Source organism: Schistocerca americana, chromosome 8 (genome assembly GCF_021461395.2).
Source record: "Schistocerca americana isolate TAMUIC-IGC-003095 chromosome 8, iqSchAmer2.1, whole genome shotgun sequence".
Lineage (NCBI taxonomy): Eukaryota > Metazoa > Arthropoda > Insecta > Orthoptera > Acrididae > Schistocerca > Schistocerca americana.
In genome coordinates this window covers 181,662,538-181,686,038 of record NC_060126.1, presented here as the reverse complement: position 1 = coordinate 181,686,038, position 23,501 = coordinate 181,662,538, and the positions used below count along the sequence as shown (strand labels likewise).

Here is a 23,501-nt window from a genome sequence, read left to right as displayed (position 1 = left end):
GTGGCTCTAGAAACACTCTTCTGAGTTTAATCACTTCCGCTGGTCACCAAACTCCCCAGACATGAACATTATTGAGCATATCTGGGATGCCTTGCAACGTGCTGTTCACCTCCTCGTACTCCTACCGATTAATGCACAGCTCTGCAAGATTCATGGTGCCAGTTCCCTCCAGCGCTACTTCACACATTAGTCGAGACCATGCCACGTCGAATTGAGGCACTTCTGCCTGCTCGCGGGGGCCATACACGATATTAGGCAGCTGTACCAGTTTCTTTGGCTCTTCATTGTATTTTCAGAACGAAAAAATATCAATAATTATTGTGGGTCAAAATGGACGCAAGTGTCTTAAGAAAGTTAAATGAGTGTCTGTTGAGTAGTTGTGTTTGATAGCCGCTGAATGTCCGCCCCGATGGCTGAGTGGTCAGCGTGACGGATTGCCGTTCTACGTGCACGGGTCGATTCCGGCTGGGTCGGGGATTTTCTCCGCTCAGGGACTGGGTGTTGTGTTGTGTTCATCATCATTTCATCCCCATTCGGCGAGCAGGTCGCCCAGTGTGAAATCGATTGTAATAAGACCTGCACCAAAGCGGACGAACCTGCCCCACAAGGGGCCTCTCGGCCAGTGACGCCAAACGCTCATTTCTATTTCCATAGCTGCTGCATCGTGAATCGTACTGATTGGACCGCAAGGTGGTGGCTCATGCACGTGCTTCCGCACAGTGTTGGAGCCCTGTAATGAGCATGCTGTGTGTTTCTGGTGTTGCAGCTTCGACGTGCGCGGCAAGCCGCTGGGCCAGGCGACGCACTGGTCGGATCCCGAGGTGTTCGGCTCGCGCGCCTTCTTCCGCACCGTGTCCGAGCCGGCCGTGCTGCGGCTCGAGGACGTGCACCTGCGCGACGAGGGCGTCTACCGGTGCCGCGTCGACTTCCGCAACACGCCGACGCGCTCCGCCAAGTTCAACCTCTCCGTCATCGGTGAGTAACTGCCGCCGAGGTCACGCACACTTGGACTGCTCTTACACAGCCGTGTGGCTGACCCGCTGGAATGCGAGACTATTATCAGCTCACTAGCGAGAGTGAAACCCAATGCATCCGACTCAAACTTCTAGCTGAATCTCAGGGACGAGCTGTCCGCCCCGGTAGCTGAGTGGTCAGCGCAACAGAATACCAATCCTAAGGGCCCGGGTTCGATTCACGGATGGGTCAGAGATTTTCTCCGCTCAGGCACCGGGTGTTGTGTTCTTCTAATCATTATCATTTCATCCCCATCAACGCACAAGTCGCCGAAGTGGCGTCAAATCGAAAGACTTGCACCCAGTGAACGGTCTACCCGACGGGAGGCGCTAGTCACACGACATAAAAATGTAAATAAGGCCGGTATTACACCATCAAACTTCTTTGTCCAATATCTTTGTCAAAGAAATTTGATGGTGTAATAGGGAACTTTGTCAAATGTCATCAAATATTTGATCAAATCTAGGGCCTCGCTGTAGATTTGATCAAAGAAGTCGCTTGTCTTCTGTTCAGTGCAGTGTGACATATTACCACGTGGAGCGCTAGCATCGTAGCAGCGTTCTGTCATCTGTAGTGTTTTTATAAACATTGCGGTAAATACAATTGGTGCATACCGACAACTACAAAATTAACAGAGATGTATGAAGCTGATGAGGCGCTTTGCAGCGTGAAGCACCCTGAATACAAAAATAGATTAAGAAGATTGGAGACCTGACCTAACCTAACCTAACTCTCTACTGTAGCAAGGAATTGGAGTGTTAAAGTGAGCCTGTCTGCAGATATAGCAGCTCTTAAGTGAGTATTGTGCTCTGTTACATGAGGATACACTTCACTGAGCACATACAGAAATGTATGCTCATCCATTCTTAAGTAATTGATGCACGACTTTACGTCCTCCACTATAAGCTCACGTAACAAGTTTTGTTGAATGCTTTTATCGTGTCGTCGTAAAACCCACGACTTCACCCAAGTACGTTTCCTTTTTTTCCCCTGCTTCTGTTCTGAATGTGCACACAGTGCAATTGTGGTACATGCAACTGCTGCGGTTAATAACAAGTTGATGTTGTCGGCCATCTTGACCTTTGACGAAAAATATGATGATAGTGTAATACCCCTAATATATTTGACGCATATTTGATCAAATCTTTGACAAAGAAATTTGATAGTGTAATACCGGCCTAATTGACGAGAGATGTGTGCAATGGCGCGAGCCGGCTGCGAAACGTATTGTGTAGATGAAATTCTCCTTTTTGCTATATGGTTGAAAAGAAAATACACCTAGCTACTGATTATCGTGGTGGATATTATTCAGCTTACGGATTGTCTCTATGCACATCTACATGGTTCGGACAGTAAGAAAATTTCGAAGCCTGAAAAACATAACGTAGTAAGAGTCACCGGGTTGAAAATTGTGGGGTTTTAACTATTCTCTCCTAGGCAAAACATCTTTATATCGTAAATAAATTTGAATTGTTGCCATAACTTCTTTACACATTACAGATGTCCTGGTATTACTCTACAGCAATAATAAATAGGCAGGTAGAATACGGTCATAGAGAAATATTCAAGCAAAAAAGTAATTGAAGAGCTAATGTAGGTAATGTGTCATGTCACTAAATTCAACAAGAAATATGACCCAAAAGCACTGTAAAAGGAAGTAAGTGAACTAAGATAGATAATCATTTAATACGTTGAGATTTGCGCAGTTACGGTGTCTGTCAACTGCCTGATACTATGCTCTTTCACTGTTTTGTGTAGCAGGTTCTACTACACAGAATTTGTCAATTTACTGCGCTTGAGAGAGGGGTCTTTTTCCTATGGAAACATAGATTTACACCAGTGACTGTTTTTTTTTATACTGAAATGAAAATGTGGTGTTTTCTCTACTACAAATATTTGAAACTCTCCATGAATTTTAATTACTTACGTTTGCCTTAGTATGAAATTTTCGAAGCCTTTTGGAAAATTATGTCCTATATCACGTTGTTGACAATAACACCTCATACATTTTCTTGCACTGTTGGAGATTTTGTTTTGTTTCGTCCTGCGGAAACCTTGTATATTCTTTGTGACCGGAATCAATTCAGGAACATGTTTCCACTGAGTCTTTTTACAGCTTTTTACTGCTGTACTATTTTGAGTGGATGTTCATCCAGTCTAGCCTCCCTTGTACACCAAAGAGCCGACCTGTTGAGAAATGATATCAACAAGGTGTTTGCTCTCGACATTTTACATAAAACAAATGAATTTACAATCATCATCGCGAAAATGTGAAAAGAAACTATTCCACAATGTCATTTTCTTCCTGTCAAAAGGGAAGAAGTCCATTAGCTGGTCGGTGTGGGCCACACCAGCCTTGTTTCGTAACGCAAAACAAAGTAAGGTTTCATCATCTCTGACATTGCTAATTTAGTTCTGATATTGTTATTGGATGCAGTCTTTTGTCGTCAAAAGGACATTCCTAGTTCCCCCATTTCACAAACAACAAATAATCTCGTCAGATAAGAGAAAGTTCATTTTATTTTTTCAGCTTCTGGATAATTAAATCTTTAGCTATTCCTTTTTTTGTTTTTGAGTACTGAACTGTAAGCAAGTCTTGAAATTGAAAACGAAGCGTATAGCAGACAATAATGAATGCCTTTTGCATTGTGTATGACACTGTGAGGCTTGGCGTGCGGCAAGAAGATGAACCTCAACATCACAGAGCAAGTAACAAACAATGCCGTCCGTATTGCTACTCCGGCAAAAGGAGTGTAAGTTTTTTTGCTTTTGTATGTTTTCACGGAACTATAAGCACACAGAATACCTTTATAAGGACGATAAACATAGAACAAATATACTTTTAGAAAGCTGAGAAACAACCAACGTAGGTCCTACGTCTCTCGCCTTCTTGCAGCGTAATCTATGAGGCGTAAGAGGTACGTCGGTCATCTCAAAAATGTTATCACTAGTCAGTGCCAGAGAGCAGGAATGTTTCACTCGGGAAATTTTAAACAAGAGGCACTCTCCAAAAAGCACAGACACCGATTATGCACACCAACGTAGGAATTATGCGGCAAAAAAGGCGATGGAACACTCCCGTTGACTCGGCTGTGAAGCTGTTTCCATTAACTCTATGTTGTCCTCCCGCTCGATGGCTATCGGATTGTCCCACCGCTCGTACGCCCTCTCGATATACTATCGAAGTGCCAACCGTCTTCCTCAAACCAATCTCCCTAGCGTAGCTCCACTCATTGCCCACGTCTCCACTGCTCCCTGACAGATTTCACTTCGTCGCTCTTGCATTTAGCTCGTGGGCACTGGTGGTGCAAGTTCCAGACCCGTCGAGAAAACTGCCTGCTAATATTGGCGCCATCTCCTAGGCGAGCCGAGACCTCTATTGCGCCACGATTATTGAAGTAGAAAATATGCTGCTTTATAAGATAAGTATAAACCCCAGAATGGGAGGAGGAAACGAAATACACTGAAGAGCCAAACAAACTGGTACACCTGCCTAATATGGTGTAGGGCCCCCGCGAACACGCGTAGGTGCGCAACACGACGTGGCATGAACTCGACTAATGTCTGAAGTAATGCATGAGGGAACTGACAGCATGAATCCTGCAGGGATGTCCATAAATCCATAAGAGTACGAGGGGGTAGAGATCGCTTCTGAACAGCACGTTCCAAGGCATCCTAGATATGCTCAATAATTTACATGTCTGGGGAGTTTAGTAGCCAGTGGAAGTGTTTAAACTCAGAACATTGATCCTAGAGCCACTCTAGCAATTATGGACGCGTGGAGTGTTGCACTGTCCTGCTGGAATTGCCCAAGTCCGTCGGAATGCACAATGGACATGAATGGATGTGATCAGACAGGTTGCTTATCTTCGTGACACTTGTCAGAGTCGTTTCTAGACGTAACAGGGGTCCCATACCACTGCAACTGCACACACACCACACCATTACAGACCCTCTACTAGCTTGAAGAGTCCCCTGCTGACATCAAGAGTATACGAGTGGACCTTCGGCTCTGAAAGCCCATATCGATGATGTTTCGTAGAATGGTTCGCCCGCTGACACTTGTTGATGGCCTAGCATTGAAATCTGCAACAGTTTGCGGAAGGATTGCACTTCCGTCATGTTGAACGATTCTCTTCAGGCGTCGTTGGTCCCGTTCTTGTAGAATCTTTTTCCGGACGCAGCGGTCTCGGAGATTTGATGTTTTACCGGATTCCTGATATTCACTGTACACTCGTGAAATGGTCGTACGCTAAAGTTCTGACTTCACCGCTATCTCGGAGATGCTGTGTCCCATCGCGCCGACTATGATACCACGTTCGAACTCACTTAAATCTTGAAAACTTGCCATTGCATCACCAGTAACCGATCTAACAAAAAATGGTTCAAATGGCTCTGAGCACTATGGGACCTAACTTCTAAGGGCATCAGTCCCCTAGAACTTAGAACTACTTAAACCTAACTAACCTAAGGACATCACACACATCCATGCCCGAGGCAGGATTCGAACCTGCGACCGTAGCGCCGATCTAACAACTCAGCCAGAAGCTTGTTGTGTTATGTTGGCGTTGCCGACCGCAGCGCTCTATTCTGCCTGTTTACATATCTTTGTATTTGAATGCGCATGCCTGTACTAGTTTCTTTGGAAATTCAGTGTATAGCTTCACGGATTTAGTGGGTGTAACATTACCTGAATCATAACAGACTTGAATACAATTTACATGAAAGGTGGCAGTACAAGGCCACTAAAAGTACGATGTTACACTTCCTCTGGCCTAGATGTATGATGATTCCTTTGGGTAGGATGTTGTAAGGCCTCTGTATCTTCTCCCGAGTCTAGCTGGCTCATGACTGCTGTAACTGTCTTTGATATCCTGTGTGCTAGCACTGTAATGGAATTAACGTCCGAGCTGTTGCAACATTTTCCATCGATGACAGATCGGTGGTATTGCTGGTGATGGAAGTACCTCAACATCATGCACACTGTTCATATAGACGCTTCATCTACGGATGAACAAAGTCCTGTTGGAAAATGTCACCACCATATTGTCGTGCGATGTCCTTGATGCACCACTGTGCTTTCAGAGTTTCCGCAGTCACTAATATCATTACCATTATCTGAAGACATACTCGATGGAACACACATCATGACGTCAGGCGTAACAACGCTGTATCTCTCCACAGCAGTCGTATAATGGGGCCTGACACCAACTCACCGCCATACTGACGACAGTGGTCGTCCAAGGTAGCGAAGAACCGTAGTTCATCGTTGAACACGACGCGACGCCTTTCATCACCAGTTCTTTGCTGTTACTGAAGGTCCTTCTGCAAACGCAGCAGTTTGTGTTATGAAGTAAATGGTATCCTACACATGGGCCGGTAATTCTACATTGCGGTTGCTGCTAGTCTCCAACCAATAATGGAGGATAACACAGAATGTTGGAGGGAGTCATTACTTGTTCGCGGAGGGCAGGTGTCGATGTGAATGGGATACAATGTGTTCGGTGCACTACACGGCGACCTTGTCTTGCGGTGGTCAGACGTCTTCGACAGGAATCTTGACTACGAGTATGGTTCAAATGGCTCTGAGCACTATGGGACTTAACATCTGAGATCATCAGTCCCCTTGGACTTAGAACTAGTTAAACCTAACTAACCTAAGGACATCACACACATCCATGCCCGAGGCAGGATTCGAACCTGCGACCGTAGCAGTAGCGCGGTTCCAGACTGAAGAGCCTAGAACCGCGCGGTCACACCGGCCGGCGACGAGTATGTATGCCCTCACACTGCCATGTGGTCCAATACCGGGTCATTGTCATACCTAATCTCCCCACAAATCTGGATATTGCAGACTTCGACCAACCGGCCGAATGGAGTTCCTCAATGAGGTCCCTTTCAAACTCTGTCAGGTGATGAGAGGGCTGCCACGCGCGAGTATGCGGCATATCAGTGACCACTCAATATTCTACCAGAGATAATAAGAATATTGTACACGAAAAACGCCAATGCACTCTGGTGCCGGGTCTACATATCATAGAGAACTACGAATCTAATCTTTTTCAAACCCGGCTATGATGTGTACGTGTACGGTGTTACATTAAGATCCCCCCAAATCTTCTAGGCGCTTCAGTAGTTTTATGTCAGCCAGTACACAACTAATTCGTTTAGAATACAACTTATCTGGTTGTTATGAATCATATGATAAAAATATGCGGGAGTAGTTAAACTGCAACGCCAATGAACAAGAATTTGAGCAGCTGCGGGGGGTGGATGTATGGAATGAAGTGTGTTCGGTAGAGCAAAAGAGTGAAAACGAGGCGATCGAGGGATCTGCTATCGTCCACAGTGAAGCACTGAAACAAGTTGATGCGTTATCAGACACGCACTGTGAGGCTCTGAAACACGTTGAATTGTTGTCAGACCACGCAGGGTGAAGTTCGTTTGACTGCACCGATAATTTTACACTCGAGAAAAAGAGAAACTTCGTTTGGAAATAGTAACCATGCTTATTTCCCGTAAGTTAACTGACAGCTAGTGATACGGAATACAGCAAATTTGTAAATAGGTAATTGGTTTCCGGCTAGTAATGTGCAAGTAATCAGTGGGTTTCCAGATGTTGGATTTAGAGTGTTTTGTAGATACAGTAAATAGTAATTTCCAGAATAAACCGTGTGTATTTGGGACTATCGCTGTTTTTCTCTTTCCCATGCACCGTCTAGTCCGCGTTAACCCGGATAATCGGGACTTATTGAAGCGACCCACTCCATCCGTGTAACCGGGATAATTAGCTCATGGGCAAAGGTCGATTACTTTGCATACCCCACCCCCCACCCCCACTACCCCTCCACCCATCACCCACCCCACAATCACTACCTAGTCCTCCAAACGCATTCTTTCGTCTGATTATCATCGCTGATTACTCTGTTTGTTCGTTCATTGAGATGAACACGACTTTAGAATCAGAGAAAGACACACGTTTCATTAATTATTCTTTTTTGTGTCACGATATTCAAAACAATACGAATACAGAATCTATCTCTTGCTGTGTATCCGTATTTCGCAGGATATCTTGTTTGAAAAAGGCGAACTGTCGTTTGGAGGACCGATGATTCCTAACCTCATGTTGATTCATGGGCAGACGGTTTCCTCTGGCATATTCATTGTATTCGAGCTTACTATACGCTCAAGGATCCTGCAGCTGATCAAAGTAAAAGATGTTGATCTATAGTTTTGCGCATACATCATTTCGCCGTTCCTGTATACAGTAATAAACTGCGCATGTTTCCAATCTCTTTGGACTTAACATGGACTATGTAACGGATCAACGCTGCGGAGTTCTCTCTACAATACAGAATTGTAATGAAATTTGGGTCCAGCGCCTAGTTCGTTTCCCATTGACTTCTTGTGCTCTTTGGCTCTTTGATACTAGCGATGTCATCCATTGAAGAGTTTATGTAGCAGTTGAACGATGCTAATTTTCAATAATCTTCTTACTTCAATAATTTTCGTTTAAATGCGAGATCTGCGACTTCAGTTTTACATTTTCTGTCGTCTGTTGATGCTTTAGAATGAATAATAATTGTCTTCGCAATTTTACGTGGAACATTATATTTTTACTAGGGTACAATGCTGGAAAAAGATAATATGTGTTGTCCATAGCTCTCGACATAGATGCAATTTGTAACAAATTTTGTTTATCGTCATTGCACCTAGCAGGCATGATGTAAAGTCTGCTTGGAGACTTTGTGTGTAAGTAATGTCACTTGGTAATGAAAGGCACTAGATCACTCTTATGAATTTCTCGCTTATACCGTTCCGTTTTCTCAAATTTCAAGGAAAGTAACTACGAGATTTTCATTAACGTAGGTGCTTGTTATCTTTCTGATGTTCTACATCTGCATTTACGTGTACATGTACATGTACATGTACATGTACATGTACATGATTACTCTGCAATTCGCAATTAAGTGCCTGACAGAGGAGTCATCGAACGTCCTTAAGCTACTTCTACCGTTGCACTCTCGAACAGCGCGCGGGAAAAGATAACACTACAATCTTCCCTTATAAGCTCTGATTTCTTTTATTTTATTGTGATGATCATTTCTTCCCATGTAGATGGGCTCCAACAAAATGTTTTCTCACTCTGAAGAGGAAGTTAGAGATTGAAATTTCATGAGAAGGATCTGCAGAAGGGAAAACCGCCTTTAGTTTTATGACTGCCACCCCAATTCGTGTGTTACGCCCGTGGTACTTTTTCCCCTATTTCTATTTCGGGAAAATACAAAACGAGCTGCCCTTTTTTGAGCTTCTTCGACCTCCTTCGTTAGTCGTATCTGATGCTGATCCCAGCCCGTACAGCAATACTCCAGAAAAGGGCGAACAGGCGTAGTGTAATCAGTCTCTTTAGTAGACCTGTTACTTTTTATAAGTGTTCTGCCAATAAATTACAATCTTTGGTTTGCTCTCCCCACAACATTATGTATGTTATTGTTAATACTAATCGTAATACTAATTCCTAAATATTTAGTTGAGTTTTCAGCTTTTAGATTTGTGTGATTTGTCGTGCAACTGAAATTTAGACGACTTTACTTTGCGGTAAATAACAGCAACAGCAAAGAGCAACTTCTGCAAAAAATCTAAGAATATTCCTCAGATTGCCTCCTGAATCACTTTTGTAAATCAGGAACAACGGAGGGCCTGTAACACTTCGTTAGGGAACGCCAGATATTACCTATTTTTTACTCGACAACTTTCCGTGAACTACTTCAAAATGTGACCTGTCTGACAGGAAATCACTAATCCAGTCACATAATTGAGACGCTACTTCAGAGGCACCCAATTTAATTAGAAGTCGTTTGAAAGCCTGGAAATCCAACAATATGGAATCAATTTAACGTTCCTTGTCGATAGCATTCATCACTTCGTGAGAATAAAGAGCTACTTGTGACGGTATTTTCTGAATCCGTGTTGGCTGTTTCACCTAAATCACATCTATACAGATACTCCGCAAGCCACCGTAGGGTGCGTGGCGGAGGGTACACTGTACCACTACTTGTTATTTCCTTTCCTGTTCCACTCTTAAACAGAGTGAGAGAAAAACGGCAGTCTGTATGCTTCCTCAGCTTCAAATGTCGGTTCTATAAATTTTCTCAATAGTGTTTCTCGAAAAGAACGTCGCCTTCCGTCCAGGGATTCCCATTTGAGTTTCCGAATAATCTCCGCAAAACTTACGTGTCGTTCGAACCTAGCGGTAAATAGCAGCCCACCTCTGAATTGCTTCGACGTCGTCCTTCTGTCCGACCTGGTACGCATCCCAGAACTCGAGCAGTACTCATGAATATGTCGCAGCAGCGTCCTAAATGCGGTCTCCTTAACAGGTGAACCACAATCGTTCTCATCGAGGTGATTCATAGTGTTCGAGCACTTTATGTGTTCCAAAATCCTACTGCAAATCGACGTTAGTGGTATGGGGTTGTAATTCAGTCGATTACTCCTGTTTCCTTTCTTGGGTAGCGGTGCAACTTGTGCTACTGTCCAGTCTTTGGGTACGGATCTTTCTACTAGCGAACGGCTATATATGATAGCTAAGTATGAAATATTGTATCAGCATACTCTAATAAAAGGAACCTGACTGGTATAAGATGTGGACCGTAAGTCTTACCTTTAGGCTGCTTCATTAAATTACTTACGTTGCGAGTTATTCTTGATTCGAATTATGGAGTAATTATTTCTTCTCGTTTTGTGAAAGCATTTCGGAAAACCTTGCTTAACAACTCCGCTTTAGTGGCGCTGTCATCAGTAACATCGTCATTGTTATCGCACAGTGAAGGTATTGATCGCGTCTTACCACTGCTGTATTTTAAATGCGACCAGAATTACTTTGGATTTTCGACCAAATTTCGAGATAGAGTTAGTTTTGCTATGGAAACTGTTAAAAGCATCTCGCATTGAAGTTAGCGTTAATTTTCAAGCTTCTGTAAAACTTCGCCAATCTTGGGGATTTCTCTTATTAATTTATAGATCTGTCGATTACTGTTGATACTATTTCTTTGAGAAAAGAGTCAAAGGATACCATCGACAGTAATTGGCAGATCTTCACCAAATAAATTAATAAGAGATGATACTGTTCCCCCATGGTTCACAGAACAGGTTGTAACCTTCCCCTTACTAATCGACCTATCCTGCTCGCGATATAAAATATGACCGTGGGTCGCGTGTATACCTAATGGAATTTTTCTAATTGGATAAGGCTATCTTTGCCGAAGAAGTAATACCGATAAGTAGAGGGAAAGTGTACAACCGATCTTTCTGATAGAAAATTCTACTAAAAATAAAAAAGTAATTTAACCGAACAGGGCTACAATTTGGAAAAATGAAAGTTATTTTGTGCATTCACTCACGAACAACATTGGACAGAAAGGGGTACCACTGATCATGAGTTCAAAAGTTACAATAATGAACGAAAAGGAAATAATTACGTTCGCCAGCCCACTAGGGCGATTTACATCCAAAATCCTCTACAAGAGGATGGGAAATAAAAACATTTATTATTAAACACTCACGTGGCAACTGAAGGTTGTCACATTTTTTGGCACTAATTTTAAGGGAGTATGTAATGATAAAGAAAACTGAGAAGTCACTTTTACGTTAAGTTTGGCATTAAATTTTGATAAAGGCAATCGAGTAATGATTTGAAAATATTAACTTAAACTGTATGTTGGTATTGAACTTCGTTACGTGCACAATGACTTTCAGACACCTCAATATAACGTCATCGAAGAAATTTAGAGAAAGGCAAGCACTTTTTACTTTGCAGTTACTTAATTTTCAAATTGGATTTCATATTATTGTCTGAACAACTGAGCCTTTTTTTACTGAATTGAACAGAAATAAATACTAGAATACGTACCAAACCAAACAGCCATGTGCTCCAAGCTATATGCAAATAAATAAAACTTCCTCACTCTTAATTTGTGCATTTTCTTTAGATTTGGATTTTTTCCGTTGATAGATTCTCAAACTTCGGTTAGCATATAAGGAAAAAAGGGACCCTGCTTGGTAACAATGTCTGGGGGCAATGAGGACACAATTGCACTGAATTTAACTGATTATTATTTAAATAAAGTTCATTAATCAAATCACATTTAGTTGTACTGCTGGGTTAGCTGTTAATACTTCTACCAATGAACAGTCATACTTCAGTTCTGTGCGTGCGACGGAACTCGGAGCCGACGATGAATCTGTGTTGCTGGAACTGCTGCTGTTGTTGAAGACGGTAGCATCTTGTGGAGCCACGCCTAATTACAGGAACGGGCAGTCGTAATTAATACAGCCTCTTCCACCCGTCCACTGTCCTTCCTCCTGCTACTAGTCATCTGGCCGGCGCGCGTACATGATGCCGCCGAAATGGTGCTCTCTACTGCGAGAGCGTTAACACCACACACCGCACACTACAAGCGCTGGAACCCGTCTCTTGCTCTCTCCGCGCACTCTGCCCAACAACAAGATTTTACAACGCACAAGCACTGCTATTATCGTTGCTAGTCGATGCAAATAACAATTCCTTTGGCTTTTTCACAGAGCTTATAAGTTTCACAGTAAAATACAGATAAATACTGTGAAACGTCAACAGACTTTTACCTCAATGTACGCATACAGTGAGGCAATGTCCTTACTTACTGAAAGAAAGCATTCAAATCACAAATATTTGCATACAATTAAGAAAAAAAATTGTATATCGGTAGCAGGTGCCACGCATCCTGCATTTTCGGTGTTACAATGTCAGAACACTATTGCAGAAGCAACGAAAAAAGCATGTCATTTTTACAAGAACTCAAAATCCCCAAAATTGGCGAAGTATTACACAAGCTTGAAATTTAGCGCGAACCTCATTGCGAGAAGCTTTTAACAGTTTCCACAACAAAACCAACCCTATCTCGAAATTTGGTCGAAAATCCAAGGAAATTCTGGTCGTATTTAAAATACAACAGTGGTAAGAGGCGATCAATACCTTCCCCCTCTCTCCGCCCCCCCCCCCTCTCCCCCCTTAACCACCGATCCCGCAGAACATACATCTAAACGCCACACATACATCACCCAACAAAAATTTTACCGCCTACCTTTTCCTGTATGACTATTTGCATAGTTAGAGTGAGGCCACTATTTGCCGACGGCAACTAGCGGCGCAAATAGCTGTGTACCCAGTCGCCCCGGAGACTCACAAGCCGTTGTATTGTATTGTCGGCCTCAGACATTGCCATGGCAACTTTCAGTGTTCAAAAAGCGCTACGAGGAGGCAATTAGCCGTGGACGACTGGTTGCGCCGCTACGCAACCTATGAGCTAGAGTTAGCGTATGGTACGTCACTCTAGTACAGGGCCGGCCACAAATTCTGCACACATGCGGAGCTTAGGCACATGTGCAACTTCCTGGTCACAGTGTGCAGTGTTACCAGACGTGTGAACAGGGGAATGGAACCGTCACCGCTCGTTCAGTGTATGCTTCTAAGCACAGATGCTCCGCTTCGCTTTACCCACCAGTTGGGATACACTCTACCTGGATCACTCTCGTGCTCTTTGCGCAGTATCCAGTGCAATGAAGGGAAGGTATCGTGTTATTCAGCAGCCCTATCAAAAAAACGTCGTGGTTCTAAAACAAAACTGAAATTATCCCGTTTTGGTTTAGCGTCCACATAAAATACCTAAACGCCTTTCATGGCAAAGGTATCAAATATGCCTTTCAATAATTAATAAAGGATAATTTTCAAGCCAGTAAGTGTACCTTGCACGACAGATTTAACACCAAATTTTTCAGATAACAATGTTCGTCTATGTAGCGTGGAGCAGTACGAGGAACAGTTAGTAAACAAAAATTTTATATTAGAAGAAGATAACCGAAACATGTTTATCATTGATGATGAGAAACGATTAACTTAAAGCCGGACACAAAATCACGGCACATCGATGAAAGAAAGCAGTTGCGAATATTTTCGGCACCAATATTGATCGAAACCTTGAGTTATTCATTTTCATTATGGAGGAAAATCTTTCACTCACGTAGGGAGATCCGAACATGGACATCACTCTCGCAGTATAGTGATGCAACCGTGGAAATTCTTGGCGTGGAGAGTTTTCGTAGAATTCTTTCGTACTTCGCACTGCAAATAACTTGTCATTGAGCCATGTACTGCACTGCAGGTCGCTCAGTTCCATGTGTAGATGATTCTGTGCGCCTTCGACTGATGCTGCAAACGGTCGTGCAAAGCAGTGAATGATAGGAGACACATTCATATCGTCTACAAACTGCTCCTTAACTATCACTATTATTGATACTTATTTTTCAAGTCTAGCACTTCTGTAGACCAAATGAAGGGTAGAAAAATGAGCAGTGTTTTTTCAGACAGTATTTGGCTCTCCCAAAGAGTAAGCTTCCTTTCGAAAGCATATACTTTTTCCAACATGTCAGAAAATAAATTATTTTCACCTTGCAAACTGATGTTCATGTGAGGCAAAATGTCCACGAGAAATGCAGGGTCTAATATCCAGCAATGGTCTTCTAATTTCTGTTAACTCTTTCATTTCTCATTTAAAAAATGCACTGCGGCCAAGAGTAAATCAAAAAGTCTTTTCATTATTTTACCTCAACTGAGCCAGCGTACTTCGGTATAGTAAGTTATGTCGCTGTACTCCTCTTCAAGAACTACCGAAAATGGTGAAGCCCTTATGTATTCAGGTAGTTTATAGTACACACAGCAAATTGCATGACTTTTTCTAACGTTACTGATTTTTCAGGAAGCACCTCTCGATGTAGAATGCACTGGCTTCCACACAACGTCTGCTCTGTGCGCCCCAGCTTTTGGCGCATCAGTGCTATGAGTCCTCTCTGATTCCCTCGCATTGCCGGTATTCCAGCCACGGTCACTGAAATTAACCGAGTCCAATTCATACCGGCAATCGCTTGCTCGGCAGCTTGGAGGAAGTCGACACCTAGTCCGTTTCAAAGGCGATATATTCAAACGGCTTCCGTTACACGCATAGCGTTATCGACAGGTCGTGTGTATGTATCACTGCTTGAGCTGTGTCTGCAAGATCTCTTGCTTCATCCAGCGCAACAGAGAAAGCAACAAAAGTCCTTAGTTTTATTTATTAAATGCCTGTGAACATCGCCGGCCATAACACTTACATGTCGTGTTAATGTTTGTTTGGAAAGGCCGATTTCTTGAAACCTGATAACGTTCTGGGGGCACAAAAGTTGTGCAGCATCAGTAAGGCAGTCTTTTATAAACTTCCCTTCGGAAAACAGTTTCCCGAATCTTGCTATTCATAACGTAATTTTGAAACTAGCTCGCAGTGCAGATGTACTGTGATTGAAAATAGTAAAATAGATACGAATGTAACACAGGAAACGACGAATTCAAGAAGTTTCACTTATTATGACTTACATTAAGAACCTGTTGATGTGCCTCATCCATTTTCTTAAGCGCACTTAATTTGGCTTGTCCTTGTTCACTGTACAGTACATTACACATGTCTTTATGAAATGAGTTCTAGTGTCTTTCATTCGTGGACTTGCGCTGAGCGCCTGTTATTCGACGGCACAGAAAACACTGTTTTCACCTACTGCTGAAAAGAAGAGTTGCAGGTCGCAGTCGTGTTTAACTGACAGAACACAGACCTCCCGTCCTTTGCTCTTTTACAGAACTCGGCATTTCTCAGTACGTCTCGCGTTATTCTACAGTCGCCAGAGCGAAGTAAGAGTGTATGTGCTTTGGTCCTCCTGGTACCGCGCAAACAAGGAAACGGCATTGTTCAGCTTTGTCCGCTGAATGGGATGTGTATATCTGTGGCGCGCTTCCATGCTTTCGTAGAGTATGCATCATTTAGCCAGCCCTGCCGTAGCGTGTGTCCTCAGTCTCTTAAACCATCAGTAAATTGTCTATTAAAATATAGACTGCATTGTACTTGCCGAAGTGCCATACGATAAGATCAATTTTTAAGAAGTACGGAAGTACAGCATCAAGTAATATTGTGCGATTTAACATATAAAAGTGCACTGTTTGTTATTCTATAAGTACAATTGTTTAAATAAATGCTCAGATGTTTGTTTTCATCTATATTATTTACTACTAGTCAAGTGCGAAATATAAATTGAAAGAAATAAAGTAAAGACTATGGTTCGAGTTACTTTAGTGTGAAGACCAATTGTTGTTTTAGAATGAGATTTTCACTCTGCAGCGGAGTGTCTACTGATATGAAACTTTCTGGTATGCCACAGGCTGTGGCAAGTCATGTCTCAGCAATATCCTTTCTTCCAGCAGTGAGAGTTCTGCAAGTTTCGCAGGAGAGCTTCTATGAAGTTGGGAAGGTAAGGGACAAGGTATTGGCAGAAGTGAAGCTGTGAGGACAGGGCGTGAGTCGTGCTTGGGTAGCTCAGGTGGTAGAGCACATAACCGCGAAAGGATAAGGTCCCGAGTTGGAGTCTCGGACCGGCACACACTTTTAATCTGCCAGGAAGTTTCAATTGTTGTTATGCTGAACAACCTTTATTTAGTAGTCGCATAAGGAAATTCTGAGACGGGTTCACAGGGGGATAGGGGATATGATGAGTGAAGATCAGTTTGGATTCAGCAGCGGATTTGAAGCAAGAGAGACGATTGTGGCAGTTACATTGGCGGCAGTAATCGAAAAATATTCCTACTCGTGCAACCTTTTCAGATTTAAAAAAAGTATTTGAGAATGTTATCTGGAAGAGACGTTGAAAGTGCTGAAGAAAGTGGACCTGAAATACAAAGATATACAGGTGAAACTATACCAGTATAGGAACTAAGTGGACGTGACTAACAGTTTCCATAAGAAACAAGAAACAAAATTTAAAAAAGGCTGAGACAAGGATGTGCTCTATCTCCTCTTACATGCATTGCTTACAGCAGTAATCAATAGATCAAATTCGCAAGACAACTGAGCAGATGATACTGCTGTCGTCGCGGAGATGAAGGTTGATCTAGGGACTGTCCTCAGCGCATCAGCGTAATGTAAAGGATTTTCCTACACCAGTACCGTATTAGAGTAAAGAAGAGAAATAATATATTAAGGGTTTTTTTGAGACGAGTGTCATTCAATAAATATTACCTCATATATATTAACGATAGTTAATCCCAGATACCGCAGAAGCCGAAATGTTTGCCTGAGCAGAACAGTAAAGGGGACCCCACACCAACACGGAGGAGACCCTGCTAAACATTACGACCAGAACTTGGAAACAAACACTTTACTGCTATGACTGGTTCTATAGCTCGTCAATAGAAAACTTGTTTGCTGTAGGAGGGGTGCCAGGTTCGATTCCTGAGCACGAAAAAGATGTCTGTGTATAAGAATGATTATCTCTGACCAAAAAATGCTCACAAGAGCTATAGCCTATCAGTTATCTGTTTCAAGGGATGTCAATATATGACAGCTAATTTATCAACGACACATAATGCACCAATTCGTTCTTCGCATTTGGCAGTATTACACAAATGCTGCCATATCCTCGATTGCAGTAAAGAACAATGAATATGATGAATATTATAAATGATGTTCCTTTAAACCCTTGTTATAGACTGAATATCTCTAAAATGCATTTTTCATAATGCAAATGTTCAAGTGCCTGCCGCCTTGGATGCATTGATGTAAGCGCTTCTCGGTATTAGCATGGGCACCTCTCAAGATTTCTGCAAGTACTGAAGCTAAAGCATGACGTATTATTCCTTTTAACAGTTCTTTACCAGTTCGGTTTCGTAAACGCTGGCTTTAAGTAAGGCGATCTCCCTGGTCGTCAAATGCAACCACCACGACCGTTCGGAGTACACATTTTTGAGATATGTCCTAACCCCTCTACAGGAATTACAGTAATGGGGTAGTGCACCATCGTGCTGAAACCAGTGCCTCATAGATAACTGAGTTGGGATATCTTCTAGGAAATGTCTAAGTTTCAACTCATTCTGTAAGAATCGTCTGAGAGCCAACTACACTGGTCCAATGATGTGGTCTCCTAGAATACCCCATCATATGTTAACAAATCAGTGCGCTTGCATGTAATGTGATCGTAGCCAGTGAGGATTTTCAGGATCCCGGTAATGTAGTTTTTGTCTGTTGACGCATCATTGGCGAAATAGCATTCATCTCCCTATTAAAAAATGAAACGGTCGTGTGGCATTGATGACCGAGAGGCCCCATCCGTGGAAATTCGGCCGCCGGGTTGCAAGTCTGTTTCAGGTGACGCCACATTGGGCGAATTGCATGACGATGGTGATGAAAGGATGATAAGACCAGCACAACACCCAGTCCACGAGCGGAGAAAATCTCCAAGCCGGGTGAGGGGGTCGAACCCGGGCCCGCTGCATCGTTGGCGAGCACGTTATCGCTCACATAATCAAGCGGATGTCTCCCCATAAAATCTGCGTGATGAAATCCGGATTTACGGCTATTTGATTTACGAGATCTTTGCAGGACGATAACATATTTTCGAAACGATTTCCATATAGCTGTTGGTGTAGGTGCAGCATAAAGGGATACCATTTTGATTGCTCCAGAATCCTTCGTACCAAAGATCTTGATGTCACCAGGTCTGCTGCAGCTCTTCTTTGTCATTATTACGATGAGAAATAGGTATTATTGGGCGAGATGTAATTATTATTATTATAGGTACAAATAATAGCACAACCTAAATGCAATAGCACGATAACACTTTCGTTTGTACTGCATTGTATTCACGCGTTATTTTGATGTGGATGTGCTACAAAATACTCAAAAACATTTCGGGCAACATTGGGTGCGTCGCCGATTGGTGTTTCCACGACACGTTGTACCTGGAAGGCTCATTTCTTAAACCGGTCTCTGTACCTCTAAAAACAAGTGCAGAAGATGGACATGACCTTGAAAAACGTTGTGAATACAGCCTTCGAGCCTCAGTTACCCTGTGGTGCGTCATCCCATAGGTCAGTATCATATCAGTGCAGTCTTCGCTAGAGTACATGGCAGTTACTACCTGTTTGGCTGTAAAACCTGTCTAACTACAAACAGACGGACACGCGGCCTCATCATAGCGGAACTAACAAGAGGAGACCGCCAATTGTGAAATTCAGATTCGATTCATACTGCGCATAATAAAAGCTCATGGCCAGAGGTGTAATGTGGCAAAGCACCAAGATGCACTTCTCAGCCGTTGTCGAGAAAATCGACAGTTAAAAGAAACCGTTGCGGCGAAATACTCTCGACGATTAATAATTTTCTACAGCCTCGTGGCGCAGCGGTAAGCTCACGGGTTCGTAATCCGAAAGTCGCCGGATCGAATCTCGCGCCATGCAATTCTTTTTATTATTAGTTTTTTGTAATTCATATATATATATATATATATATATATATATATATATATATATATATATATATATATAAAGTATTAATGAATTGCTTATGCATGTTGGTGAAGGCGGATCGGTCTCCAATTGTACCGCCTCCATTTTTCCGTTTTTTTTTTAACAGGGTGTACCAAAGCTCTCCCGTCCGCACTGATTTTCGACAATGTTATAAGTTGCGCTAGGGACCGCATCTACCTTCTTTCGAAGTTAGCAGGCAACTACGCTGTTATGCGGCGGCTCGTTTCGGCCCATTCAACATCTGTCATTCAAGTGTAACGAGCGAGTAACGGAGTTTATATTTCATACCTGCCACAGCAAATTTGTGTTCGTGGGGTCTCTATTCAAATTCGAACGTTTGACTTACGCTATACGTATTCGTTTCGGAATATCGTTTCTACGTCTTCCGTTAACTATATATATATATATATATATATATACATATACATATATATATATATATATATATATATATATATATATATTTGAATTATGAAAAACAAACACTAAAAAAAAAGGCGGAATAGGGCGAGACTCGATCCGGCGATATTCGGATTACGAACCCGAGCGCTTACCGCTGCGCCACGACGCTGTATAGAACTATTAAACGTAGAGAGTATTTCACGGCAACGGTTTCTTTTAACTGTCGATTTTCTCGACAACGCCTGAGAAGTGCATCTTGGTGCTTTGCCACATTACACCTCTGGCCATGAGCTTTTATTATGCGCAGTATGAATCGAATCTGAATTTCACAATTGGTGGCCTCCCCTTGTAAGAGGAAAACTCACAAATGGCGGCACAGCTCGGTGAAGGTTCGCTTGTACGTGCTCTTTCCCTCTGGACTTGAGTGAGGAGGCAACTAACGTATGAGGTAAACATAAATCTACAGAGGACGGTTTGCATGGGCCACCTCGGGTATATACACCGGAATCGCTGTGTAATTTCCGGATGCTTATCCAAGGATTGTGGTGCATTGCTACCGGTACAACTATTTCATTAGCTTCTCCTGGAACACGTTTACTTTGTTTTCTTTTGGCAATCTGTACATTGCCATCAGACACAGAGGCGTTCACAACTTTGTAAAAGAATGAATGAGAGCGAGCTTTCTCTGGAAAACGCTCGGTGTACAAGGCAACAGTAGCTTCCACGTTTCTCCCGCATTCTCTATAAATCAAGATCATTTTAATTCAATATTTTAAATATAGCTCACAACAGCAACGGTTTCACGTAGTAAAATTATAAACAGCCGACCAGTTGCAATGGATAAAGAAATTCTTCACCTACGTTTCGACAAATATTCTTCTGAAGAAGACAAATTTATATTTGTCGAAACCTAGGTAAGGAATTTCTTTATCCATTGCAACAGTCTTTATCCATTACAACAGTCTGCGTGGTGTCTGTTTGTTCTATATCGTGTCTCCCTACCACTTTCGCGCAACGACGCTCTGAGCGTGATTTTTAGGGAATTGACTAGTTTGAACCTGGGACCTGTTGCTGGTAAGGAGACGTCAGACCACACATGACATGTAGAACTCAGAAGAGTTCAGCGAGACTAGCGATGATATAACCAAATACTTAATGATTTCAGCGTCAGCTCCGTTGCAATCCCTATAAAGGAATCTTAATACTAACTAAATTTAGTGGAAGGGGTTCAAGGCTTTCCTATTTTTAGTTAGCTGGTAAAATAACGTCGAAAAAGCAGTTAAGTTTATCATTGGAAATTTTATTCTATTCATAAAACATCGTTTATAAATTGCACTATTGATAAAAGGAAATGTTTTAATACAGGATGGTAAAAACCAACTGCATTCAACAAAAATGTGAACGAATATTCCCTGAATGGGTTTCCAAGTTCTACAATGGATCGAAGGATGACCTATGCCATATCACATCTATAATCTAGGTTTAAATTAAGTTTCACAAGAGAGAAAACTATCAGAATGGTCTACGTGACCCTAAATTATCTTTTATTACTTATGTAACTTGTCGTAAATTACAGTGGCTGATGTGGCTTCTCAATAACTATATAACAGAAAAATCATCGCGTTACAGATTTTTACTTCAAATGGCAAATGTGAACACCATGAGCTTTAATTGACGATTGACACTAGTGTTACGTAAAGGGGATGTAACAGATGAGACTTCTGCAGTTCTGAGTGAAGCCTTATGCGCTCAAAAATGCGGCATCGCGTCCATTCATTACCTTGTCGGTGTTCTCAGGGGGCGCCGGCCGGCGCAGCTCCGTCCAGCTCGCCCTCTCGGAAGTAACTCTCCTAACTTCTCCTTGCTACAATTTACCGAAGTTGGTTTAAAAAAACTATCTGGCTGTGTTTTCATCTGACCAATCAGGGTCTCAATGTTAACCTTAAGCTCCGCCTACAAAAATTCTGTCTACCCAATGAGAAACGTTATACTTTTCGTGGTGGGGCAATGTTTTTAAAGTTTGCAATGTAACAGAGACGCGAAAAAGTCTCACGCGAAAAAGTCTCACGCGAAAACTTGCAGCTGGTGTGGTCCTTTTAGCGTTATCGTAAGACCTATACTGTTCTTCTGGAGCGCTCTATCTTTTAACATGGGCTGGGGGTGGTCCTGACGTAACAGAGACGCGAAAAAGTCTCACGCTAAAAACTTGCGGGTGGTGTGGCCCTTTTTGTGTTATCGTAAGATCTATACTGTTCTTCTGGAGGGCTCTAGCTTTTAACATGGGCTGGGGGGTGGTCCTAACGTAACAGAGACGCGAAAAAGTCTCACGCTAAAACTTGCGGGTGGTGTGGTCCTAGCAGTTAGCTGGCGACGTGGGTGTCCGTCCGTTCCTTATCGTAGGGCCTTCCAGCTTGACACGGTTCTGCTCTCGGCTTCTGTTGTCGTTTCTCCCCTCGGAACTGCGTCTGTCTCACGGTGGGAAGGTATGACATGCTTTTAGGCATTCTTGTGTTAGTCTGTGGTATTCCATTTGCTCACTCGTTATTCGTATTACTTTGGTTAATTTAATGTCACGATTTATTCGGAGCTATGTGACATACTACTGGATTTGCTTATCATGTCAGGGTTTTCATGGAAGGTGTTGGATTTGCCTGACACCTTACAGGCTGTTTGTAATTTTATTTCAACTGTTTCTTCTGTGGTTGCAACATTAAACTTCCACTTGCACGTCTGTTGTGCAGATGATAGGTAGGTGAGCAGGCAATAAACACTGCGTAAGTATTCTAGTGTTTCGAGCCGCTATCTGTTCTACATCTGCACGATACGTGAGCTCTAGTCTCAGTGCAACGCCTGTGATGATACTCTTCGTTCGCTACATGGCACCAGTGACGCGTCGAATGTTTCCCTGTTCGATATGTCGGAGTAATCCAAAGTTGTGAATGGGGTTTCCAATTAGAAGTTATGAAATAGTACCCTCGCGACATCGAGGTTGGGCCACTAAGGAGCAAGGCCTAAATCACGATTGAGTTTCTATTTCTATTCCTACGATTACAGCGCCATCCCTGGCGAAATGAAGAAAATGCTTCAGACAAAACGTATGTAGATTTTGACGTAGAATCGTAATCTGCAGTATAAAACGGGAGTTCCCATTGAAGGTTTCAAAGTTTCCCCTCATCACCCACGCATGGTATGGTGTGGGGATCGAGTGTGTCCCCTTCCGAGACAAACAAATTGGGACTATAATTTTTCTATTTCGCTCAGTGGTTTTCTATATATTTCAATGTATTCAGTTAAAATGAAATATGAAAATTCTCTTCAGGTTGACGTCACTTTTACAAGTGTGTGAAGTTTCTAAGAATTTGAGAGGTGGCAAGCCGTTGTGGGTAAAGTGAATTAGAGCGTCAGGATGTGCTGAACTGATTCCATGAATGAAAATGTTCGGGATGCCCTTGCACTGCCAGTTATCCCGAAAACTGTTCGTTAGGGACAGCTCGGTCCGCAGCAAGAATAATCAATTACATTTCAAGATAGCAAGAGCGAATAGAGTTGTTTCCTTTCGGATGGGCCTGTATGCATTTTGATATTGTTGTGTGTGGGCACTGTGGCAGACTTTACGAAAGCAGTATGTTGATGCTTGAAACGTTGCTGAAACAATTGGACAGCAAATGTA

At 42.5% G+C, this 23,501-nt stretch overlaps 1 protein-coding gene across 1 annotated transcript in view; it reads left to right on the top strand.

The window, feature by feature from the left end:
* The first annotated feature begins 409 nt into the window (after positions 1–409).
* LOC124545656 (hemicentin-2-like) overlaps positions 410–23,501 on the top strand; it is a 421,092-nt gene continuing 398,000 nt past the window's right edge. The window contains exons 1-2 of the mRNA XM_047124602.1: positions 410–420; positions 767–975. Coding sequence (XP_046980558.1) covers positions 410–420; positions 767–975 — 220 coding nt within the window. The remainder of the gene's footprint in view (positions 421–766; positions 976–23,501) is intronic.